Source organism: Lepisosteus oculatus, chromosome 10, assembly GCF_040954835.1.
Source record: "Lepisosteus oculatus isolate fLepOcu1 chromosome 10, fLepOcu1.hap2, whole genome shotgun sequence".
NCBI classification, from domain to species: domain Eukaryota; kingdom Metazoa; phylum Chordata; class Actinopteri; order Semionotiformes; family Lepisosteidae; genus Lepisosteus; species Lepisosteus oculatus.
The window spans coordinates 2,779,502-2,802,647 of NC_090705.1; the positions used below are offsets into that span (position 1 = coordinate 2,779,502).

Below are 23,146 nucleotides of genomic sequence, written 5' to 3' on the forward strand. Positions count from 1 at the left end.
GGGTGTCTGACTTTGCAAACTGTTGCACCGATTACTTTCTAGTCAACTTGGTGTGAGAGAATATAAGAACATCTCTGCGTTCCGAAATATTCGTGCATCAGAGTTGTTTATCCAGTTTTTGCAGGGCGAACTGCACTGCTTGGTTGATTTGTTTCGTAAACATGATTATGATGTTGCAATGACTTTATGGTAGTTCCAACACTAGGACTTTGTTCACTTTGTCCTGTCTATTTAAAGAAAAGTCATTGTAGCTATCCAGTTCTTCGTGTTTTGTTTTAAAAGTCGCGCATGTTCAAAAGCCTTGCCTGTTACACGAAAACACAAAAAGGTGTTTACACTAGAAATAAAAAAAATACACAAGCAAAAAATAACAAGGATAAAAGCAGGGATGCTAAAAAGCAGTTTGCAAAGTGATGTTATGGAGCTGTTATTGTAAACATAGAATTGTTTTTTTTTTAGTATGTACGTAGCACTTTTAACACACGTCAAGAGCAGACCTAACATTGGATAAAAGTCTATAACCTCGGACTACGTTGTATGGAAATGTATTTCTGAGACTTAATCTCACGCAGGCAGGTTTTGTGATTGACAGTCAGAAATCTGATCCTGTGAAAGAGACGGACAGCCAATGGGAGACAGAGATGCACAGTTTGGGTTGGAGGCCCCTGGAGGAGAAACGAAGGAAAAACCATTGAACTGAGCTCAATCACTGAGCTTTGAGCTTTGAGGTGAACTACTGCACAAATTCACGTTTTATAATTACATTCTCCGGGAATCGAATGGGTGAATGACGTGCAGGCTACTTTGGTGAGTTTCCCCCCTTTAACTTCTTAAGTTTCCCCGTGAACGCCGCAGGAGTTTTGCCTGGAAAATATATATATATTTAAAAGGCTGTAGTTCCGCTACGTGAGAAGAAAAACATGTTGATCGCCATCATCGCATTTAGCACACGTTTAAAAGCAGGTCGGCGCTGCAAAGTAAGCGTGCTGTGTACTTTATAGGTGCAAGGACTAAAAATGTCGAGTGCAAAACATCGTGCTTTGCTTTTACATTTAAAACCCTTGTGCTGCATATTTGCACGCCAGGTTAGGGCGGTAGTCTGGAGATATATTTTTATGAATGGAACTGCTCTAGGCTAATTAGCTATGCAAGTTCGGGCGGTTCATTCATGTTTTTTTTGTTCTTTTTTTTTAAAGCCATCTTGTTTCCTTTAGGTTGATCGGACTCCAGACCCTGTGGAAATCTCCAGCTAAATGCTGACAAAATAAACCAGCTCACTGGTACCGGCTGATGAGCTGCAGAATGGATGGATTTTACGATCAGCAAGTGCCTTACATGATTACAAACGTGAGTGAGCAAGAAAAAAAAAGTTAGCTAATAACTTCCATCCAGGCAGATAGGAAACCACCTGATTCCAAGTACCTTTGTGAGGATTAGCAGGAGTTATTTTTAACCGTTTCACGTCAGGAGGCGCATTCAGAGCCTGAGTTTCTTTTTATTATTAGGCCTAATAATTATATTAATAATTAGTGTCAGGCGTTCCTTTCATAGACGGCGAGAGGAGACTAAAACACTGCATGTGTGTAGAAATAATTTCCAGTTGCCCGTTTAAAATGGGATACTGTGCTGTAGAAAGTGTAGGAGTCAATAATATACAAGCCGCAATACGTACGGTAGTGTGAAGAATTCTGTTTTGCACTTGTTTTCTTCAGTTAATATAGAGCCTGATAAAAAGGTGTTCTTTAACAGAAATTGATTTTTTTTACCCTTTCTTTACTAGAACACACAGGGGAGGAAATGTAACGAGAGACCTGTAAATGATAGAAAAAGGAAATTCATTAACACAGACCTGGCTCATGACTCAGAAGGTGAGCTTGGGGGAAAAGAAAGAAAGAAAAAGTTCATTTCACGGCTTAACATCTTGCGAAATTCAATTTGTTTGTGATTACCTGGATTCTTCAACAAACTAGTTGCTTAAAAATCTAAAAAAAAAACACTCGGCTGTAAAGCTACGTTTCAGAAAATTACTTTCCTATTAGAAATGCAGTTTAATTAGTGCATTGCCTGGGATGCTTTATGGCTGGTGCTTTCTCCTAAAATGAAGAAGTGTGTTATTTGGAATCTATTTTTTTGGAGAAAAAAACCCAAAATGGCAAGGGATTTTGAACATTTCCCGTTTCGTTCTGCTTCTTTTAGAGCTCTTTCAGGATCTTAGCCAGCTACAGGAGACTTGGCTTGCTGAAGGTAGGCATTTTCTTTTTCAGTTCTTGTAGAAAGCTTGCTTAGTTTAGTGCAAGTGAGAGAGGGGGAGAGAAAGACAAACAGAAGGGAAAAAAAAAAAGCAGAAATTGCCTGAAGTTACCTTCTTGATGTGCAGGCCAATTAATTGAGCTCTAAAAGAGCCACCTCATGTGTCATGCATACATTAGAACCTCAGACGAGCTGGTCTTTGGGGATTCTGAAGTAGCTCTTCCCAGTGTCATCACAAATTACCAGGAGAAATTGCTTGCAGCTCAGAATCACATCTGCTTTTGGCAAGAACTAATGTACCAAGTCTCCATCTCTCAGTTCTCTCTTCCACTGGTTTTGACCAGCTCCAGTGTGTTGACAGTGTACGGCTTCAATTATTACTGTTAACATTAATCTGGATATATTTTAAGGTGCACAACGCCAAAAAAAAAAAAGACTTTAATGATCCATCGCCTTGATTTTTTTTTCTGATGGCAAAAAATAGCCTTTGTGTGCTCATCGGGACGTGATGCTTCAGGATTTAAGTGGCAGTGTCTTTTACCCACCTTGTTTGCAACACAGAAGTTTAGGTTGGTACTTCTTCAGTTTTCTATTTGTTGGTTTTGGTTTCTTCATGTTAGTGTACTGTTTTCAAACTTTTTTTGTGCTCCTGGATGATTCCTTGGTTAGCACTGGCAACGGGTATGTGCAAGAGCTCCTTTAGATATTTTGTAGGCATGTTAGTCTGGCATTTTTGTCAGCTTCAGGATGCAGCAATCGGACAGCTAGTAAGTAAATGTGTGCATGGCTAAGTACAAATGAAATGCCTACAAGCTTTTTAGTTTTGCTTTCCTCGCTGGTGTCCGATTCTGTGGCGATATCGGAACACAAAGCGTAGTAACAACACAGTGCAACGATAACAGATCTACCCTGTCCTAGATCACTGCAGTGTAAAAACCTGTCTTCCGCCTAAAACTGTTGGGAAAGATTTCTCTTCTTGTATTCATGAGCAGATGGGTTTTACTTTGAAATTGCAGATATTGCATGCAAAAGTTAAGAAAGGCTCAGTGAAATATTTTAATTGTTTCGCTATTAATCTTGACATTTGTGGTGAAACTTTTTTATGGCTATATTGTGCCATTTACTTTAAATGTTCGGTAATGCAGTTCTTAGTTGATGTTATATAGAGTTAGAGATTTAAAGTACTGATGTCTTCCACATGTTTTCCCAAGATTTTCTTTTTACCACTCCTGTCCCATTTAAATCAGGATTTTAGAACAGCTTTGGTCTCGCTCATGCTTAGTCTTAAATAACTGGGTACAGAAATCTTTGGGGTCATGGTTTTTAAAAAAGCAAAATGACTCGCACACATACTGTGATCTCTGTGTTCGCTGCTTTCTTCACGGTCAATATAAGTTCTGTTTTCATTGATCTACCAATGACAAATTATAATGTGATGTTTGTCTGTGATTATTGTTGGAGTGGGTATTTTTATTTCCTCTCCTACATGATGTTATGGTAATTAAAAATATATGTAAATGTCAGATTGATAATTTCATGAAGCGAACAAAGGAGAAATAACTTAAGAACTGGATGGCACGATTTTTATTTCTGTATTTATGTGGGTAGGACACTGAATTTACTGAAGGTTGCCAAATTTAGAGGAATGGAGAATTTTAAGCAGTGGTATTAGTTTCAGTTTTATTTTTAATTTCAAGAACAGCTCTTAAAATTCAATATTGCAAAGCAGTTTATATATATATCCACAAGAATGTGTATTTGTTCAGTTGTGTTCATTCATTTGACTTTGCGAATTCCGCATTTAATCAAAATCCATTTTTTTAAGCGTTTGAAATTTTGTGAAGCGGGTTATTCCTGCCTTGAGCCCCATCCTTATGGAATGGGGTTTCTGGTGCCTCCACATTTCCCGGGAATAAACAGTTCTCTAACGGTGGATAAATGAATGAAATAAAAAGCAGCAAAACTGCAATTGAATAGGAACACTTGTGTATATGTAATAAGGACCCGTAATTGGGTTTACACGTCCATCTGTAATGGTAATATTACTTTTTATAGTGACATGTTTATGAAATTAGTCTGAGTTACATTCTCCAAGAAAGCTGGATCATCCTTTCTTTTTTCAGTCATCTGAAATCTGACAGAGAATAACAGTTCATACCAAAGCTGAAAAGAGGATGGTGTTTGCTTTTTGCATCTCTCAGGATCTTAGAAAGCAGTGGAGTACTATTTGACTGCTTAGCAAACCATTTAAGCCTGATGGGTATGAAAACGAATGCAAAACAACTTGTAAAACAGAACTGCAATCCTTTTTGTTTTACATAATGTATGTAACAAGAGCACTCTCTATGATCTAATTTATTAGATATATTTCAGATATATTTCAGTTTTCCACTTGCGTACTGTATGTGCTCTGCTTTGAACAGTTCATAAAACTAAAAAACATAAAAGGGTGTTAAATTGTATGTTTTGTGAGAACTTTTAGTGTAGAAATGAGGTGTGAACTCATGCATTTCCTGGGTTTGTGTAAGATCCTGATTTCAGAGTGACCCAATGCTTGTTTCTTCAGATTAACAGTACCACACTTTTAAAATATAAAAACAAGAATATGTCATCTTAACCTTTAATATTATTGAGCACTGTCCTTCATTTTTTATACAAATCATATAAATGAGGTACTCTGCATGCATTTCCTGTTTAACAATGTTTTTAAAATTAATTGCATTTCTTTCAAAAGAAAGATGGTTTTTAGATGGAATTTGTGAAGATTATTTTTGTAATTTACTCAAATGATTAAAAAATATATTTATTTGGCTATCTTTACTTGAAAAAGTAAATCAGTAATTTAGAACACCAAACTCCCTTTATCTCTTATTTAAAACCTTTTAAAAATACTAGCAATATAAATGTTCTTTTATGTTTTCAAATATATGTGAGAGTATGTCTATAGAACATGGATCAGGTAAGACTTTAAAGTATATATTGCAAGTACGCTGAAAGAATGAATTTAGTAATTTTAATATTTTAGTATTTCAGCTTTTTTAAAACAAATGACTGCACATCTGTTAATATAACTATTACAGTAAAAATTACAATTTTACCTGGCTTAAATCGATGAGTAGAGTATTTCATTTGAGATTCCAGATGTAATGAATTACTTCCTGTCTATTAAGATAAAAATGAACACCTACCTATTTCTAAGATTTATTAGTTCAGGTAATTGAAGCTAAGAGAAAAGATTATATTAGATGGACTGAATTTCCGACATCATGAATTAAAGAGATGATGGGTTAGTCAGACATCGGAACACTTTCCTTTCTCTTGAAAAAATATATGTAATGAGTTTTATTTGGCTGGTTTTTAGTCTTTATATTTTTTAAAACCATTAATTAGGTTCCCCAGAACGTATGCATATGATGGAGATCCTTGAAATGTGTTAAACATGCTTGCTTAAGTTTTGTTGATATTGCATTTAAAATGTCTTGGAATTTATTAGGTGTTGCCGAAAATCTAAAAAATTTATTAATTCAATCTAATAATTAAATCTAACAAGTTTATGTTCTAGCTTGATATTTATACAGTAGTACTTCCGTATAGAGAAATTGCAGGATGATGAAAGTTTGCTTTGCCCATTTTTAGTCAAAGGATGTAACGTTCCAAACCCATTCTTGGTCCTCATGATGTTTTTTTTTTTGTGAATGGAGGCAAAGCTCCAGTTCTCCTGCTGTCTTTAGGAATTGTTAGGTTGATCAGCTGTCTCATTCACTGGCAGAAAGAATGACTCATACATCTTCTGGCTTGTTTGGCTCCGGGTTACTGTTTTATCCTCAAAGCCCAAATTTTAGTGGATGAAGCAATGTCTAATTAAAACATGAATGTACTGTGTGCTCTGACTTCACATTTTGACAGGCCAGCCTAATTTCTGTGAAACAATGGGCAGATTTATATGAAAGTCTGGGCCCAGTATTAGGATACTCCAAAAGTTCTCTTGATACTGGGTTCTACAAAAGAAAACAGTAAATGTGCCTATTGCTTTGAATAGTACATATCACTTTAATAATCTCAGCCACAGTTTTTAAATGAAAAAGTATCAAGGCTTTCAGATGAAATGGGCACTGGTGTAAGAATGGCCAAGATACAGTACTTTCTTAAAACATTAAGGATTTTGAAAAACAGTTTCTTCATCAGATCTCCACAGAATGGAGGCTGTGTTCTTTATTAGTTCCATTAATGACACTGCAATACACTACCCATTGCAGCCTCTCACACATGCTGTGCAGTAAATGTCATTAGAAAGGTTGACCTTTCTATTGGGGGTTGTGATCTTCTGCTGGTAAACTGACTAGATTGTTTTTCTGATGCCAGTGGAAACAGATGTTTATTTTCTTTGACTTAAGCTGTAGAGAACAATTTTGTCATTTCCTCCTACATATGAAATTTATGTCCCGATCATTACTTGTTAAAGGATGATTTCATTTATTTAAGTTGCTTTGAAAATTAGCTCAAAATATTTGGTTTGTATTTGGAGAAATAAACTATTTAATTATCGTGAATTTTACATGCAGTGTTTCCATGTCCTTTTGATATATTGCACCTGTATCTTTGTGAATCGTGTTGATAAAGCCAGTTCTTATGCATTCAGTAAGATATGCAGAGGACAGAAATGCGTGGAAAAATTAAAACTTTATTCTATTCTCAGATACTAATTCTTAAACAGGATCCTGCTGTTGTGGCTCAACACTCTTTTTGCACATTTTCCTAGATCAAACAATTTATTTTTAATTAACACGAATTGATGCTGAACTAATTTTCACCTGCAACACACTCATTTTAAAAATAAAAGCCAAAGGAGACAAAGAGAGAGAGAGTATTAATATAAATGGAAATCCAAAACATTTAGTTAAATTTCAGATTTAATTTAACACTTTAAAAAATAGTTTTAAAAGAATTACTGAAATCCCTGTTCTACTTGGTAATCGAACTAAGAAATAGCTGCTAAAAAAATCAAGTCCTAGGGGGTTCAATTACTAGATAGAATCTTGTTAACATGGCATTCTCACATTGGTTGCTATATTAAAATAAGTATTTTGATTTGTTTTCTTGTTTTATAGCTTTTTTAAATAAACTATTTAGAAGTCTCTGCGTGCCTGAACTTGTAAGTCACCATTTCATATTACCAGTAAAATGGCTGAAAATGAGGCTTGACAAGTGTTTTCTGCTTAAAAATAAACTTGTTAATGGCTTAGGACAGCAAAAACTCCTATCGCTACACTTGGGGACTGTTTGATCTTTACCTAGGGGAATCCAGAAATAGCTGGAGGTCCAGTTTTGTTAGTTAAGTAAATGTTTATGAATTTCTTGTCCTAGAATATGTTATATTTTTCATAATGTACATGACAATTGTAAAGGATTTATGATTGTGATTTAGTATCGGAGCACTGCTGAATTGTGGCATTAACCCTTCAAAGTCATCTTTATGTGGGAAGAGAATGTTTCATTGTGAAGCCTTAACTTGAGATGGAGAGTATCGGCTAATTGGAGGGTTGAAGCTTTAATCCTGGCATGAAAAACCCCTTACATTCAGATTGCTAGGATCATCTTTTTATCTCCATGCTACTCTTTCTGAAGACGCATCATTATCTAAAAATAAAAGACATCCTTAGGACATTGTGTAAAAGAAAACCACTACAACAAGACTGCGGACATCAAGATGCCTCTCCTTGCACACTGGAAATAACGCTATTTGATTTTTTTTTCCTATGTCTTTCGCTTCAGTTGAAAGGGTTTCACTCTCATGAACTAACAAATTCAAAATGTGTTGAGACATAAGTCTCATAAATAAGGTATCAGCGTTTTTCGTTCAAGGGATGATTGTCGTTCTATGTTTTTTTAGATGTAGTATTAATTGAGATTTAGAAAGTGAAGGACTTTGTTGGCATGAGGGAATATTAACTTTGTCAATGTATTGTCAGTAGGTTGGCAGCATAATGCAGTATACTAGAACACTATGTTTTTGTTGGGTCCATTCCACTTGCTTAAAATGTCTCCATCGTTTTCCCTTTTCTGTGCAGCTCAAGTACCTGACAATGACGAGCAGTTTGTACCAGACTTCCAGGCTGAAAACTGTAAGTACGAGTCGCCGAACGGGTTTTCTCTTTTTAATTATTTTTTAATTTTGTTCTTTTTTACCTGTGCTAACTTAAGGGTCGAGTTTTATGTGAGAAGGCAAGGTAGAAAATGTATATTGGAAGAGATGATTGTGGGCATTTGGAATATTTGGAGTTTTTGATTTGAGTGCCAGGAAGAATGCAGTGTTCTTATTTTAGATCAGTGCTCTACAAAAATGCACTGTGTAACATCTACTTCACCTTTCAGTAAGTAAGATAGAAGTAAGATAGATAATTTTATTCATGTAATATTGTAGTATGATAGTTTTATATTCCAGGTTGTAAATTAAACGTTTTGGACATATAGATTACATTTATTGGTATTTTCAGGACGCTGTACCACATTCCACAGTTTGAATGATTGCACCTTCCAGATGACTTGACAGTCAACTTTTTATCATTACACTGTTGTTTTTAACATCTGTTGACAAATCGAGGCTCAAGGGAAATAGTTTGTCTGGTGTGTTTAAAACCTGAAACAGATTGTGTAACAATGAAATACACAGATTACCTGCATTGATATTTTTATACTGCATTGCCTAGTTCAATATTAGCATCCTATAAGGCTCTGTGTTATTCGCCTCCATCACTGTTTCTGCCTTATGCAGATTTTTTTTATGTTTACAGATGGAACATTAGTGTGTAACTCCATCCTTTTGATACATTAACATTGATCAGTATTGTCAGTGGCACTTTTTGATTTCTTAGCTTGTAGCAGTCTGCTTTTGCCTTATTATAAAAGCTGTAAGCAGGAATACATTTAAGCCTTTGAAGTTATTCTTGGCAAAACATATCCCAACACTGTTAAATTGAAAGTCCTGAAATAATCCATCACTGAAATTAGTAGCTGCTTTTTGTTTTTGTTTCCTTACGGTTCTGACATCTAATTAATTAAATAAGCATTTATAATAAATGTTTAAATAGACTCCAAGATAATATACATTATGGGCCTTCAGGTTTAATGAAAGTTCACTACTGCACAGGAAATTGGCTCCACTGGAAATATATTCATTGGTACAAATTGTTTATCATCCTAAGGGAGACTTAGCTAAATCATTTCAAACTATTACTAAAACCACAGGGCTGGGGATCCCATGTACCCACATATACAAGATAAATTATATAAGATTTTTCCTGCTCATGCAAGATAAGAGGAGAAGTTCCTGGGTGTCATTAATGCACATCTGTATATATCACTTGAAAGCCAAATGCCAAACAGTATTGTCAGGGATTTTTCAGAAGGACGGACTCTGTGCTCTGAAGACATTGAAGATAAAGCAAGCTTTGCCACACCCAGTTATGAAAATCTTGGGGTTTCTTTCTCCAGCAGAACTCAAACCTTCAGCTGTATTTTATGGACCCCTCTGTTTACCCTTTGCGGTGTCTCTTGTTGTGTTTTTCTAGTTATAAATCTGAATTGCTGTGAATGCCGATCATTTAATACAGCCAGCAGACAGCCTGACTTACATACAGGCGGCGAGAGATCATGGGAAGATAAAGGATTACCCTCACAAAAATCAGGACAGTGGGGCTAATTTCTTAAAAACAGTTGCGTATAGGAATTGGATGGTTGCTAAATGACAACAGTAGTTACAGGTATTTAAAAAAATTAACACCTGGTGAAGGAAAGTTGATGAGCATTGCCTATGTTGTTTTCCACCATGGCATGCATATCTAGCGCTCCTTGTAAGGTACATAATTGCTAATTCCTTGCAAGTGAACAGTACCTCCAACATCTGAACACAGTACTAAATGTTAATGTAATCCACATACATACCGTTAGAGATATTGCTGCATGCCTGCAATATCTCCACTGTCTGACTCAATGTACAAATGCCCTCCACTTTTGGCTTCCCTCCAGCTCCATTCCCTTAAGCCAGAATCTGGTAGATTTAGTTTCAGAGAAATGATTTCAATGTCAAAGAGAACATTTCTGACACCTCTCTAACGAGTGGTGCATGTGCAGTAGATGTGATGTATTCAGATGTACAGAAGCAGTGTGTCCATAAAAGTTTTCCTCTACTGGACAATAAAGCTGGTCTTATCTTATTTAATGCCACTCAATCTGATCGGCCCAATTCAAACGTGTTTTGTCACTGTGGATGAGTTAAAGAACAGTGCCATACGCTCTTTGTGGTGTGCGTTTTAAGTTGTAGAGTGATCGGCGTGCTCACAGCTGTACAGTCGGAGGAGTAAGAGAAGTGCTATGTTTACAGACAGCTTATTTTTAGTCTGGTGTGGCTAGTTTGAGGTCATTCTTGGTTGTTTTCTCTGTCTTTTTTTAGATGTGGTGTTGACAGAATGACATTCGTCTAGTTCAGATTTGACTTTTTGTTTTTGAAGGCCGTGATTTGCAGTATGATTTAACAGTGAAAGAAAACTAAAAGGCTGTGACAATCTTATAAAGGCTCACATCAGTAAAATGTATACTGATCCTCAAGATGAGTGTTGAATTTATCACATCCTAGTGTTTTAATAGTCATGGTTTATTCATTTATAGAACATTGCTTAAGGAGTATGTAGTCATGTTTATTTTTGACACTTCATGAGATCGTATTTTATGAACAATCTATTGCTACCTGAATATTATGACGCCCTAATTACTATAAAACACTGGCAGACCTGTATGAAGTTCAGATTTTACACGCACCTAATTTAGTTAATTTCTTGCTTGTTCTAATCTGACGATTTTGCAATTTCTGAACTTGGCAAACCACAAACATTAAGGGCATAATGTCAACAGGCAAGTGTGTGTGTCAGGGGAACTGGAGGGTCACAGTGGGGTCTTATGTTTGCAAATGATTTTTGGCCAGTGATCTAAAATTACAACGTTTTACTGAAGTGAGAGTTTATAGTTCTCCAGATTTAGTACCCCACTTTATCCAGTGAAACTTTCCAGCTCACTATAATGCAGTATGTTGTGCTATGTCATTTCAGCCAATAAAAAAATATTATACCAGAAAAAAGGATATCTTCCTTTTAAGAATATAAGATATTTTTTTTTTCTTGTGTATCATTTGTTGTTCGTAAAACATGTTTAATGCTACTCATTCACTCGTTCAAAATAGATTCTGGAAAGGGAAAAATAATACTCCTGCTAATTGTAATTCTAAGCAGTCATGACACATTCCAGTGTTCATTTCAGGATCCAAGTAAATACTGCAGCGTTGCAGTGAATTACAGCAGAGGTTGGTCAGGCATGGGGAACAGGTGGGCAGCGTATGGACGAATTTGTTATTTGTAATGAAATGCCCCATTTTTGCTCCAACCTTTTCTGCTGGTTTCAAGGCAGCACATTAAAATAGCAGCCACAGAAATCGCTAAAACGATCTTGCCTCTGACCTAAAATCGACAGGGCTTGCTTCACAGAGCCCTCATTGATGACTTGCTGCTGACCAGGGTTGGCCGCTGCCAAGTGAGAGTGGGATGAAGAAACGGGAACAGATGGCAAGGGCGCTGTAGTTGGGCTCCTGGAACTGGCATCCCAACACACAGCAGCTCTGAACGCACTTTGTGCAAATCGGAGGAAATACTCGACACAGGCGGGGGGGGTTGAGGAACCTTTCGGGTTTGCTGTTCTGCACAGGTGCGACTCCTGACGGAGAGCTGCGGTCCGCTGGTGACGGTGCCGTACGGCAAAGAACTGAGGAGATTTACCATTCTAGTGTGGCTGACCTGCTGAGGAAAGCAGAAGAAGTCTGACAGGGCTGTTTAACGTGTGCAGGAGAGCTATAAGTTTGAGACGCACATTGGACAATGGATTGCTGTAGATTCAAACTGTGTTTGAAGAGTGGGATGTGCATCTGAAATGCATGTTTTGTTTTTTTAAGTTGAACCACAGTAATCTCCAGCCATTGTGAGGCACCTTTATTAAAATTCTTTAACAGAGGTTTGAAAGACCTTTGTGTGTGTATATATATATTATAGATTAATATACATTAATATTTTAGGGGTACATACGTTATCAATGAATATTGTATCCAAAATTAAGATCTATCTTGCACTATGGTATTAGAGATATTACTAAATGTTAATAGCTTATTATTCCCAGTTTGGCAGCTCTCCAAGCGTTATTTACTGTAGCTCCAATGAGCATTTGCAGACCAGGTGTACCAATAACCTCATGCAGCCCGCTATGTATACTGAAGGTTGATCATTTAGGAGTCTAACAGTGACAGCTTGTGTTTGTCCATTATGCTGTTTGCAATTTCATGGTTTTCTGCTATGCTCTTAAGACCCTCTTCACAGATCAACCACCTGGCGTAAAAAAACCTCTGTCGAGGAAAACAAAAGCCATGCTTTGTGTTTTTTTTAACAGCCTTTGTTTTCTAATCAATAGCAAATAAATATTACAGCATTAATGTTTTCTTGACTTAACAAGTTTTGACCCTTTAAGGCCATATTTCACAGCTTAATGTAAATGTTCCTTTTGTGAAAGCGTTTAAGAATGCAACACAATACAGAAGGCCTTGTAAGAAACATCTCTTTAAAATTGCCATTTTATCCACACTTTGTTTCCTAATATTTGTCTCATAAGAATATTTATTGAAATGTTTTCTCATTATTTCTTAAAATATAGCTACAGTACATGAAAAGCTTTACACACTTCCTTCTCTAGCTGTTTACAAAAGAAAGGGCTTGAAACTGAAGTCAATAGATGTATAGTACATAGGTCATTCTGGTAAGCTTCAGAATTAAAGATTTATTTTTTTCAACAGCTGAGAATGAATGTACATGAAAGGCTACATGTACATTACAAAGAAGACAAAGAAAGTGTTTTTTTGGAGTTTTGTCATTTAATAAACTAGAAAAAGAAAGCAAAACATAAGGATAAACAATTAAAATAAATTCTATGACAAGGAATGACAAACAACTGACCTTAATGTTAGTATCTTTTTAAATATAAAAATATGTCTGTACTTTACAGCCTCATCAAGGTCACTGGTGGGGTAGAGCTCCTCTCAGTCCTGATGTTGAAAGTGTGAGGCTTCTCTTTGCATGAATAAAAGCAAAGCCAGCTTGCCGTTCGCACATTTGACATGTTGCTCATACTCATGCACCGCATTTTCCCTTTACAATTTTTGCATTTATTTATAAACCTCTGCATTTTATAAAAAATAATCACCATCCCAGAACTGCATCAGAATTTTGTTATTGGGATGCCTGCAGGGTGTGAAAAGAATGCATCTGTAGTACTGGTGAGTAATTTCAAGTAATCCGTCACAGAAATAATTTTTGATCCCTAAAGAAAATCTCAAACTTTGAGCGTTTCTGACAGCACTTTTACAACTGTTTATTTTTTCTTGTGAATGAACTGTTTAAAACACTTAAAAAGGATTGTGGTAATGTTAACAATGGGGCAAAAAAAGCATTATAACAGTGATAAAGACTAGTCTTTAAATGGACGTAGTGGAGTGGAGGATAGTGATATACATAGCAGTGCCATTACATGGTGAAAGATTTGACCTTGATTTGTTTCAGAGTAGTTTAAATAGTGGTCCTGATTTAAACTGATCAGCTTCTCAAAATGTTTTAATGTTTCATTGCTATCAAGTGTTAGTAGTTAGAAAATCTAGTTAAAATATGTTTCTAAGCTTACTCCCAAAATGTTAGGAACAAAAAGTTTCATTTTTCCCCCTTTGTATTTCCAGGGGTTCTGCCTTTTTCCGCATCCTGTACACTGCACCTGGTGAACGCTGCCACATCTAAAGCAGCTTGGCATCGAGTGTTAGCAGAGATGTTAATGTTTAAGATCACACTGTTCAGTGATGTAGAGGAGCCCTGCAGTTGACAGCTGTTGGGCAAGGGTCCAGTTCTGCTGCAGAGATTTTAGAGTGGCACGGATCGAGTTAATGATATTTCTTATCTCCTTATAATTGCAATAGACTATTTTCGCTTCTAGCGAACTGTCTTTTAATTACAGAAAACATCCCAGGAAAAGCTATTTTTTTTTAAAGAATTCGTTCTTGGTGGAATTCTGGTTAGCACTGCGGCCTCAGCTCTGTTGAGTTCAGTTTCAGCCTAGGGCACCTTCTGAGTGGAGTTTCCATATTCTCCACGTGTTCTGCTTTCCCCCGAGACATGCTTGCTAGACCAGCTGGTGTCTTTAATTCATCCCTGCGTGTGTTCGTGCCCTGCAAAGGAGTGGCGTCCTGTTCTGGGTGTGGTCCTGCCCAGCACCTTACAGTGTTTAGATGAGCCTCAGGTTGCCCTGACCATTACCAGGAATGTGTAGCTTTCTGCCAATGGATGGATGAGCTGAGAGAGTTTTACAGGCGGACATTTGTTCAAATCTGTGAGAACGTCCAAGCTCTTATTTCACTCTCTAAGGTCCTCTGTGATACCGTTTACAGAATTACATTCATTTTTAAAACTTACACTTTTAACAATTTGCACATCTGTCTTGCAGAAATATTCCCAAACTACCATTATACAGAATAGAAAACAATCATTTGATTTACCTGTAGGACATACTAAGTGTGCTCCTGTTCTTCTGCAGCAAAAAAGGGGCTATTTTGTCAGTGTGGAATTCATTTCTACCTTTTCCTTTAATTTAAAGATGTGCATCAGAAAGTCACTGAATATGTTCATTTTACTTATTGCTATTTGAGAATATTTTTCTTTTAAAATATCATTTTGTTTCTGCCAAGCATGTAGTTAAATCAAATGGTCATTCTATTTTAAAATCAAGACATTCTTATCTTTTGATTTAATGCCTCTGTGATATTTGTGATTCAACATGAACAGAAAAAAACATTTGGATGATCTGTAAAAGGCACAGAGAACTATAGCTGGTGAAGGCAAGCATTCAGAGATGGGTATTTGCATGCTAAACTAACATTCTGCTCATAGTCCGCAAATTGTCAACAAAATAAGATATCACAGATTTGTTTTTTTTATTTTCTTCCCAAGAACTATGATCTGGATATTGTAATTGCATGCTAGCAGATTCAAATTCTACATTTTATATATTCAATCAAATGATAGATTGGGCAAACATTTTTCTCTCTGCCCCTTAAAATGGTTCCTTTATATTTTAATGTAAGTAGTAGGAAATAATTGAGATATATTTTTAAAATAAAATTGGTAATTTCATTATCATGTTTTCAAGCTTAGTTTTATACTGTGTTGTGTGAAGAAAGTAGTTTCTATCATACTTACCTTGGCTGTTGTAAAGAGCTGAATAATTTAATTCTGCTTCTCTTGCCCTTTGTGTATTTCCAATAATCGCTGTAGAATTTATGAACCGTTTTAAAATAAAATATTGAATACTTAGATTACGGAAAGCTGTGAAATATGTGTATGTTTCATAAAGGTGATCAGAACTATTGCAGGAAATGTCAGATATACATATCTCTTTAAAAGCTTTATCCATTTTTTAAAAAAAATCAATCATAAACATAATCACTGCAATCTAGATGTGTCTTGAGAACTGACATACAGTTTTTACACTTGACATTCTGGATTGAAAAGTGTTTGTTCCACAGAAGAGCACCAAGTTCTCTATTGATTTGTATACCTTAGGCTAGTACAGCAAAATCTATAATGACATTTCCTGATCCATTCTAAGTGCGTCTGTTTTTATCTTAGGTGAAACAATGTTAAGTTTCGTGTGCAATAAAATTCAATTATTTTACATACAAATTGTAACTAAATGGAAAATTATCAGGCTGTGGTTTTAAGGATCGTGTGTTTTCAGTCGGAAGTGTTGATGTAATCGAAATTCTCTCTGAAACTCTTCCAGGCAGATCTGTTTGACTGCTTTTTAAGTGCAGAATTTGGCTGTGGGTTTCAGGCTTTAAAAGTTACTTGTCTCTGCTGATCTGCCTCTCAGCTCCGTTTACCTCTTTCTCAGTCCTCACTGGTACACCTTCCTGTACCGGGCTTCAGCGAAATCTCATCTAGTGTTCTTTCGCTGCAATTTCTCCTTTGTGTTTTCAGATACAGCACGGCCCTGTTCGATGTTGTGCTGCTATTTTATTTTGTACTGAAGCTACGGCTTGATGTTTCAAGAAAGGAGTGCAGGAAATCAATTTGGAACGCCTCCTTTCTGAAATAAGGCTGTCCAGTTGATTACAGTTGCGATAAAAACATTCCCTGTCTCGGTTAAACATATTCTTGATATCGCAATAAGCACAAGGGGAGATGTAATTTTGAAAGTATGCTTCTCTTTGTAACTTTTTTTTTCTCTTGTTTTGGCCATATTGTAACAGCTAAGCTAATCTTGGCGTTTGGAAACCTGATTCCTCCTGAGCTATCTACTCTATCTAGGCCCAGGGTCACATGAACTGAGCTGAAAACGCCATATAGCTGCTAATGACAGGAACACCTTAACAAACAAGTTCCACTTTAAGTTTAATATCTTGGGGGCCTTTTTTGTATACACGGTAAATATCCAGGAATATCTTTACATGCTAGTACAAGATTGTGTGGGCTTTTACGGTTGGGTTCTTATTCCAAGATTGTTAGTGTAATATTGTATTTTTGACCCGTTTGGTGTGCTAAAAGTCCTAATTAGTCTTATAAGGAGGTCATGTTGATGCCGTGACTGTGGCACTTGACTCCGTCAGAGGCCTCTCCTCAGGAAATTCAGCATTGACCTTTTATTGATGACCTGTAAAGATCACATCCCACAGAGGGCTGTTTGGGTTTCAGCTCTGAATGGTTCTCGTTCTTTAAAACAATTACCAGTGTTCCCGCTTTTCAAGAAAGAGGTGTCAGATGTCATGTTGTCAGATTGATTTCGCAGCACAGACTGGCACAGGGAAGAGAGGTCCAGAGCATGTGTGAACCCACAGATAGAGGCTCTGTCAGTGCCTTCAATTCTCGTACATTGGATAAATGGATTCTGCCTCTGAGATGTTATATTATCTATAAAGAGCATTTATACCATATTTGATTCACCCTTTTAAGTCATTAAAAATATATGAAGCAATATGAAACAGTCTGACTGTCATTCTATTCATGGAAATCATGCCTTACCTCACTGGTGTCCATCAAAACACAATGTTGAAACTGCATGCTTTTAAGGTTGAAATTGTGCATTAAAGGCACTTGAGTGATACGAATTTCAGGAGACATGTACTGGCAGTCTTTTTAAACCACTGTTTTGCTGTGTAAATACACTACTGTTTTCTTGGCAGCAGGGTGGGTTTTATTGGCATTTATTTAAATTCTTTGCCTCTAGCCAGCTGGCTCCTGATTTGTAAATGCTACTCTGGTTTAGTGTTAACGACTGGAGCTTTGATGTTGGCTAATAGGGCCATTATACAGTAGCTAGCAAGCCAAACAGCTGGCAATGATGTGACTGGCCACTGCAGTCCTCATTGAAGAGATTTGATTTTTTAAGTGCAGCTGTGTACGAAAGCTGACCCAAATGACAGGTAATGAGCCTAGAAGCTATCAAATGGTTATTGAAGGTTTTAAAAGGTTAACAGTAAATATTTTTTTCCCATTTAGGCAACCAAATATATTGTGAAAATGAATGATAAGCTCTGTGAAATTGAAGGTGGGTTTTATGGTACCCTTTATTCACATATAATATTATTGCAGTATTGTCCTTACTGGAGTATAGCCCAGTTTGTAACCTGAGATCTGGTTTGATATCCTTACTCTGTGAAGACCAGACTCCACACTGTGAGCAACAAGACCTGTTGGGTGCAGCACTCTGTGCTTTTGTAAGTTTAAAGGTTTTTGAAAAAACACCCATGAATCAAATTGTATTCATTAGATGATTATTTGCTTCAATTATTTTTTGCTATTCTTTCTAATGAAAGTATTACCTCTGAAATCCGCACTAATATCAATATGAAAACGAGTACCAGGACGGGAGTGAGATATACATGTAAGACTCTCTACAACTTTAAAAATAAAAGCTCTCAAATATTTAACCGTAGCTCTTCGGTGTGTGAAAATATCTTCTTGGCACGTGCTTTGTGTTTCTTTAGTCAGGTTGGGTTTTAAACTCCTAGTTACATCCAAAGCACCATCCACTTCCATTGGCTCCTTTCTCTTGGCTAGGTGATGAGGATTCAGTTGGGATTAATAGATGTTTCACATTACAGCTTTCTTCTCTGCTTTACAAACAAAAACCTGAGAGCTGAAGTATCACTGTGCATGAAGAACGATGTAGCAAACAGATTATAAATAATCCGTGAAAAAGTATTCTGGGGAAAAATGATCCACCTCATTGTGGTGATTGCAGAGAAAACAAAAGCAATAGAATTAAAAGCATTGACACCTGTTTGCAGCTTTTGAGGCAGTGCAAAATCCCTGCTCTTATTTGCTCTGAGGCCTGGATAGTTAAGACCTGAATGAGCAGCATTATTGCTGATTCCATAATTGACTTCCATTTTCTGGCACTGTAAAGAACTGGAATGAATTAATGTCTCCATGAAAGGCCTGTGATCGGATAGCAGAGATACTACAGTAATGGGTTTAAGGAAGTACGTTACTGGGGGGGTAAATACACTGGAAATAGATCCTAAGGACTTGACAGGTATGAAGAGCATGGCTTTGTTGTTACTAGGGGAAGGCAAGTTTAAAGGGGCAGTAGCACCAGTCACAGCCTGATCAGTGCATTCGTCTTTAAAGGGCAGTTGGTATCTTTCAGATATGATTCAGAAGTTCCAGCTTTCTTGTGAATCCCACTCTAACTGAAACATGATTAATGATAAAAACACACCTGTGAGTTTCCAAGGCTGTGATCCGTCTGTGCTACACTACAAAAAAAAAAATCTTACCCATATTAATACTGTATTCTTGAATATACTGTATATATATATATCTCCACAAGTCATTCACAGAAGAATATAGATTCATTTAGCAATATATGGTCTAGTCTGTTCCTGGTATTCCAATCTGATCTTTGCAATTATCATTTCTTTGTAGATGTTTTAAACAGGCAGAATGCTGCTGACAAGGAGGGTTGACCTTTAAATTTTAATGTGAAAACCGTCAGCCACAATGCTTTTCTTTGATGGGTTTTGTTCTTGTCTCTATCTCCTAGTCCTGCAAAGTGTTTGTAGTTTGAAAACTGAGGAAAAAAATGCAATGGTCTGTACTGTTTTTTTTCTCCATGAAGGCCAGAAATTAATTTTGCTACTATTACCTCTTTATAATTTATTACTAAGTTGCTGTGGGACCTAATGTATGCTGTTACTTAGCTGCATAATTGCAACATAACCTCTAACCAGGCTCCAGGTGTTTGATAAGTAAGAGTACCTTTAACTCAAGAGAATGTTTTTAGAAATTTAACAGACCTTAAAAAAAATATTATATTTGTCCACAAAACTCATAACATTTATTCCAACCTGAGTAGTCATTAAACAAATGAAAAATGAGTAAATTCGTATTTATACGTATCGGTAACAATTAAACAAAAATATTACTGTCTAACTGAAGAGGTTCAAAACGGAAAAGGAATACCTGTTTTTTATTTTCACCAAATGCATTAGTTTTTCTTTCTCAGTATGGGCTGCATAAAGGGGAGGCAGCCAATATTCTCTTTAAATTTGTATGAAGCTTCTCTTCAGAGTAATAGCTGTGTGCAAAATGAAAACGGGGGCTTGTACCTGTGAAAAACAGTTAAAGAAAGAAGAAATCTGGGTCACTTCAGCAGGTGCAGTAAGGGTGTAACCTGACTGAGACCTCCATAATGATTGAAGTGCAGCTGGAATGATAGAGGTGTGCAAACAGAGCGACCAGGGCAATATGATGTTGTTGCTGTACCACGGTGAAGTTTATTCCATGCATGTTGTTGTATGCAATATGCTTTTACATGCATCAGGATAATCCACTGATTAGTCATCTGAAAAAAAGCCCTGCACCCCAGCAAGTCTCTCTTATTTTTGAGCTGCAGCTGAAGTTGTTAGCAGAATGAAATATACCGAAGATTGAAGGCAGCAGGCTGGAGCCTTGTTCAGCATAGATAATTTAATTAGTGTTGATCATGAGTCTAGATGATGGGGATTTGATCAGGAATAATTTAGTACTTAACAGCCTTTTAAATGTGCTTGGTCCTTGTGGGAAGGTAAAGAAAATTGCTGAGATTAATGTGATGCTTTTTGATGTGCCCATATTGGCAAGCTGCAGAAAAAAAAAAAGGTTAGGGTCTTATTGGAGTTTGGCAGGCCCTGAGACAGGAGTTTTATTTCGTGATGAGGCTTTCATTATCCGTCTGTATTATAAATGGGATTTAAAGTAAGGTCTTTCTGAATCATTGCTACAGAAATGACAGCTGATTCATGCCTCAAAATAGCTGTCATACGGGAGCTGGTAAGAAGTTTGTGTCTCTATGCAAATGTTGATTATGCTTTGAAACAGTCAGTGATAATGAGTTATTCAGTGCGCTGACCTCTTAATATTCCCTCCCCTTCCTCCTGCCCATTTGTAGTGGCTTTTCATGGCCTCCCGCTGAAAATCAAAAAGGAACCCCAGAGCCCCTGCTCTGAACTGAGCTCCACTTGCACTCAAGAGCCATCTTTCAAGTTCAGCTATGGGGAAAAGTGCCTGTATAATGTCAGGTAAGCATTAACTAGATGTGCCACATAAAGGGGTGTACATTTTATGGAAAATGTAACTTTGTAATTAATATAGTTGCTAAACACTGACAAATGAACACCTGCTCCTGTTTTCGGCTTCTTAAAAAAATCCCTTTAATCAGCTACAGTAAAATGAAATTAGCCCCTAAATGCATCCTTTCAACACCATTCAACAGAGAAGAATATTGTTAACCATAATAATTGTAATTGAAATTCTGTATAATGTCTCCATCTTTGCTTTTGAAACCCAAGTAAAAAGGGCAATCGAAGTGATCTCAAAGTTCAGAATGAGGAGCTCAAAACCCATAGAGAAACAGAAACAGAAAACAAACTGGTTACTAAGGGTGTCCTTTTATGCACAAATTGGCTCCATTTTAATATCCTTTTAAATGCTATGAATTACCGTTTTAAATGTAAAAAAAATCCTAGGTAAGTGCTTGGTTGCCTAGATACACTTTGGTCCGATATTGATTGAATTGGCAGTGCCTTTCTCCGGCACTCTGATTGTGCAAATAAACCATGGACGCATGCTTCAAAATTAACAACTTGAAAGTGAGTTATTTAAGTGCTCATTCTTGTCAGTTTTTTGGAATTTCTTTTTTTGGAGTAATGCACATTAAACACGTTTGGCTTTTTACACAGCTAAATGGGGCACACCCCATTGACCGATATGTCAAATGTATGCACTAGCCATATTTGTAACATCAGTTTATAAAACCTGTTCTGGAGGGGGGAGGGGAAATTCTTAATTTTGTGCAGGTAAACTCTGGGCTTCAAAAGCACTGGGGTTAAACTACACATTTACTGACCAGCTGTAATGACAGTTGCTTCATTAGGATGAGAGTTTAGTCCAAATGTTGGGCTTGATCCAGAGACTGTGAGAAGTGCAGATATTTGGAATACAGCTTAAAACATGGAGCTCACTACTCATTAAAATTCCATGGTAGTTCCTCCGAATGACTGGGGCTATTAACCCATATCCAGACTAATCCTTCCATAGACTATCGGCCAGTTTGAGTTTTCCTTACCTAGGCCAGTTCTCACAAGCTCTTTCTCTGTTTCCATTCTCCTTTAATGATCGCTTGCACAGAATGATGGATTGAATCTTCACGAATCTGTTTAGAATTCAAAAAAAGTTAAAACTTGAATGTTCAGCATTTTTCTCTGTTGTGTAATGAAGATAAAATGCTCCTTCAAAATGATTTTAAAAAGCAGTAACCTTACACTGCCAGTTGCAGAACTAAACTAATAACATGGATTTTTCCTTCAAAAACATTAATCTTTTTTTTAAATAAGGTCAAATGAGTTAATCCATGAATGTTGATGGACGAATCTCTACATAGATATGACATCAAATGCAGGCAAGAAGGTCTGTTTTAAATCAAAAGTAATAAGATTAGATCAGGTGTGCTCTGAAGAATAATAACCTAACAGCCACAATAAGAAACATTCAAGCTTTCCATCTTCAAATTAAAATTAAAATTTTCTAGAGTCAGAGTCAATTGTTCATACACTGGTCTGTAGCATAAAGCTTTATGCTGAAGGGCACTTCATAATTAGCATTTTAACTTAGACATGTAGTATAAATTAGAAGCAATGGGTTATCTACTGAATATTTTATGTTCATACTTTTTTGATATTGAATGGTGATATTGATGGAACCATGCACGAATATGGGTCAGTTGCTGCATTATTAATGCAGAAGCATGGTTTGTTAATCATATATGCAGCATAAGCTGTTTCCCAGGAGCTAAATGGCAGTTTATGTACATAATAACTTTTAATATTTTTATAAAGGAGCATACTCCAAGTTTACAAACACTCCAGCTCTCATGGAAATCCAGCCCGCCAACTGTGAAGAATAGAAGACCATTTCCTAGTAGTTTTCTGATGTATTTGCTTTGAACTCTAGCTGCCTGGGTGCTGAAGGTCTTTTCTTTTTCATCTGGAACCTAGTGCCTATGATCAGAAGCCACAACTGGGAATGAAGCCTTCAAGCCCTTCGACTCCATGTAGCACACCAGTGTCCCCTCTTCATCATGGCTCTCCTAATCCTGCTCCCACTCCCAAACCAGACAGGACCTACCCTGCTCACCTTCCACCTTCCCAGCAAATGCCAGACACCTCCTTCCCAATGGACCACAGGTAAGCTGAGCCAGAAAGTGATGTTTAGCAGAAGCCCCCCGGCCT

At 36.8% G+C, this 23,146-nt stretch overlaps 1 protein-coding gene across 4 annotated transcripts in view; it reads left to right on the plus strand.

The window, feature by feature from the left end:
* The first annotated feature begins 645 nt into the window (after positions 1-645).
* Positions 646-23,146, plus strand: part of etv1 (ETS variant transcription factor 1) — a 32,026-nt gene continuing 9,525 nt past the window's right edge. The window contains exons 1-7 of one of the 4 annotated variants that reach the window (XM_015358180.2): positions 646-807; positions 1,197-1,347; positions 1,781-1,868; positions 2,197-2,244; positions 8,319-8,372; positions 20,809-20,938; positions 22,913-23,101. In XM_015358180.2, coding sequence (XP_015213666.1) covers positions 1,291-1,347; positions 1,781-1,868; positions 2,197-2,244; positions 8,319-8,372; positions 20,809-20,938; positions 22,913-23,101 — 566 coding nt within the window. In that variant the 5' untranslated portion in view covers positions 646-807; positions 1,197-1,290. Of the gene's footprint in view, positions 808-1,196; positions 1,348-1,780; positions 1,869-2,196; positions 2,245-2,444; positions 2,820-8,318; positions 8,373-20,808; positions 20,939-22,912; positions 23,102-23,146 lie in introns of those variants that run through there. The other 3 variants (XM_006636034.3, XM_015358182.2, XM_015358183.2) reach the window with 3 other exon arrangements.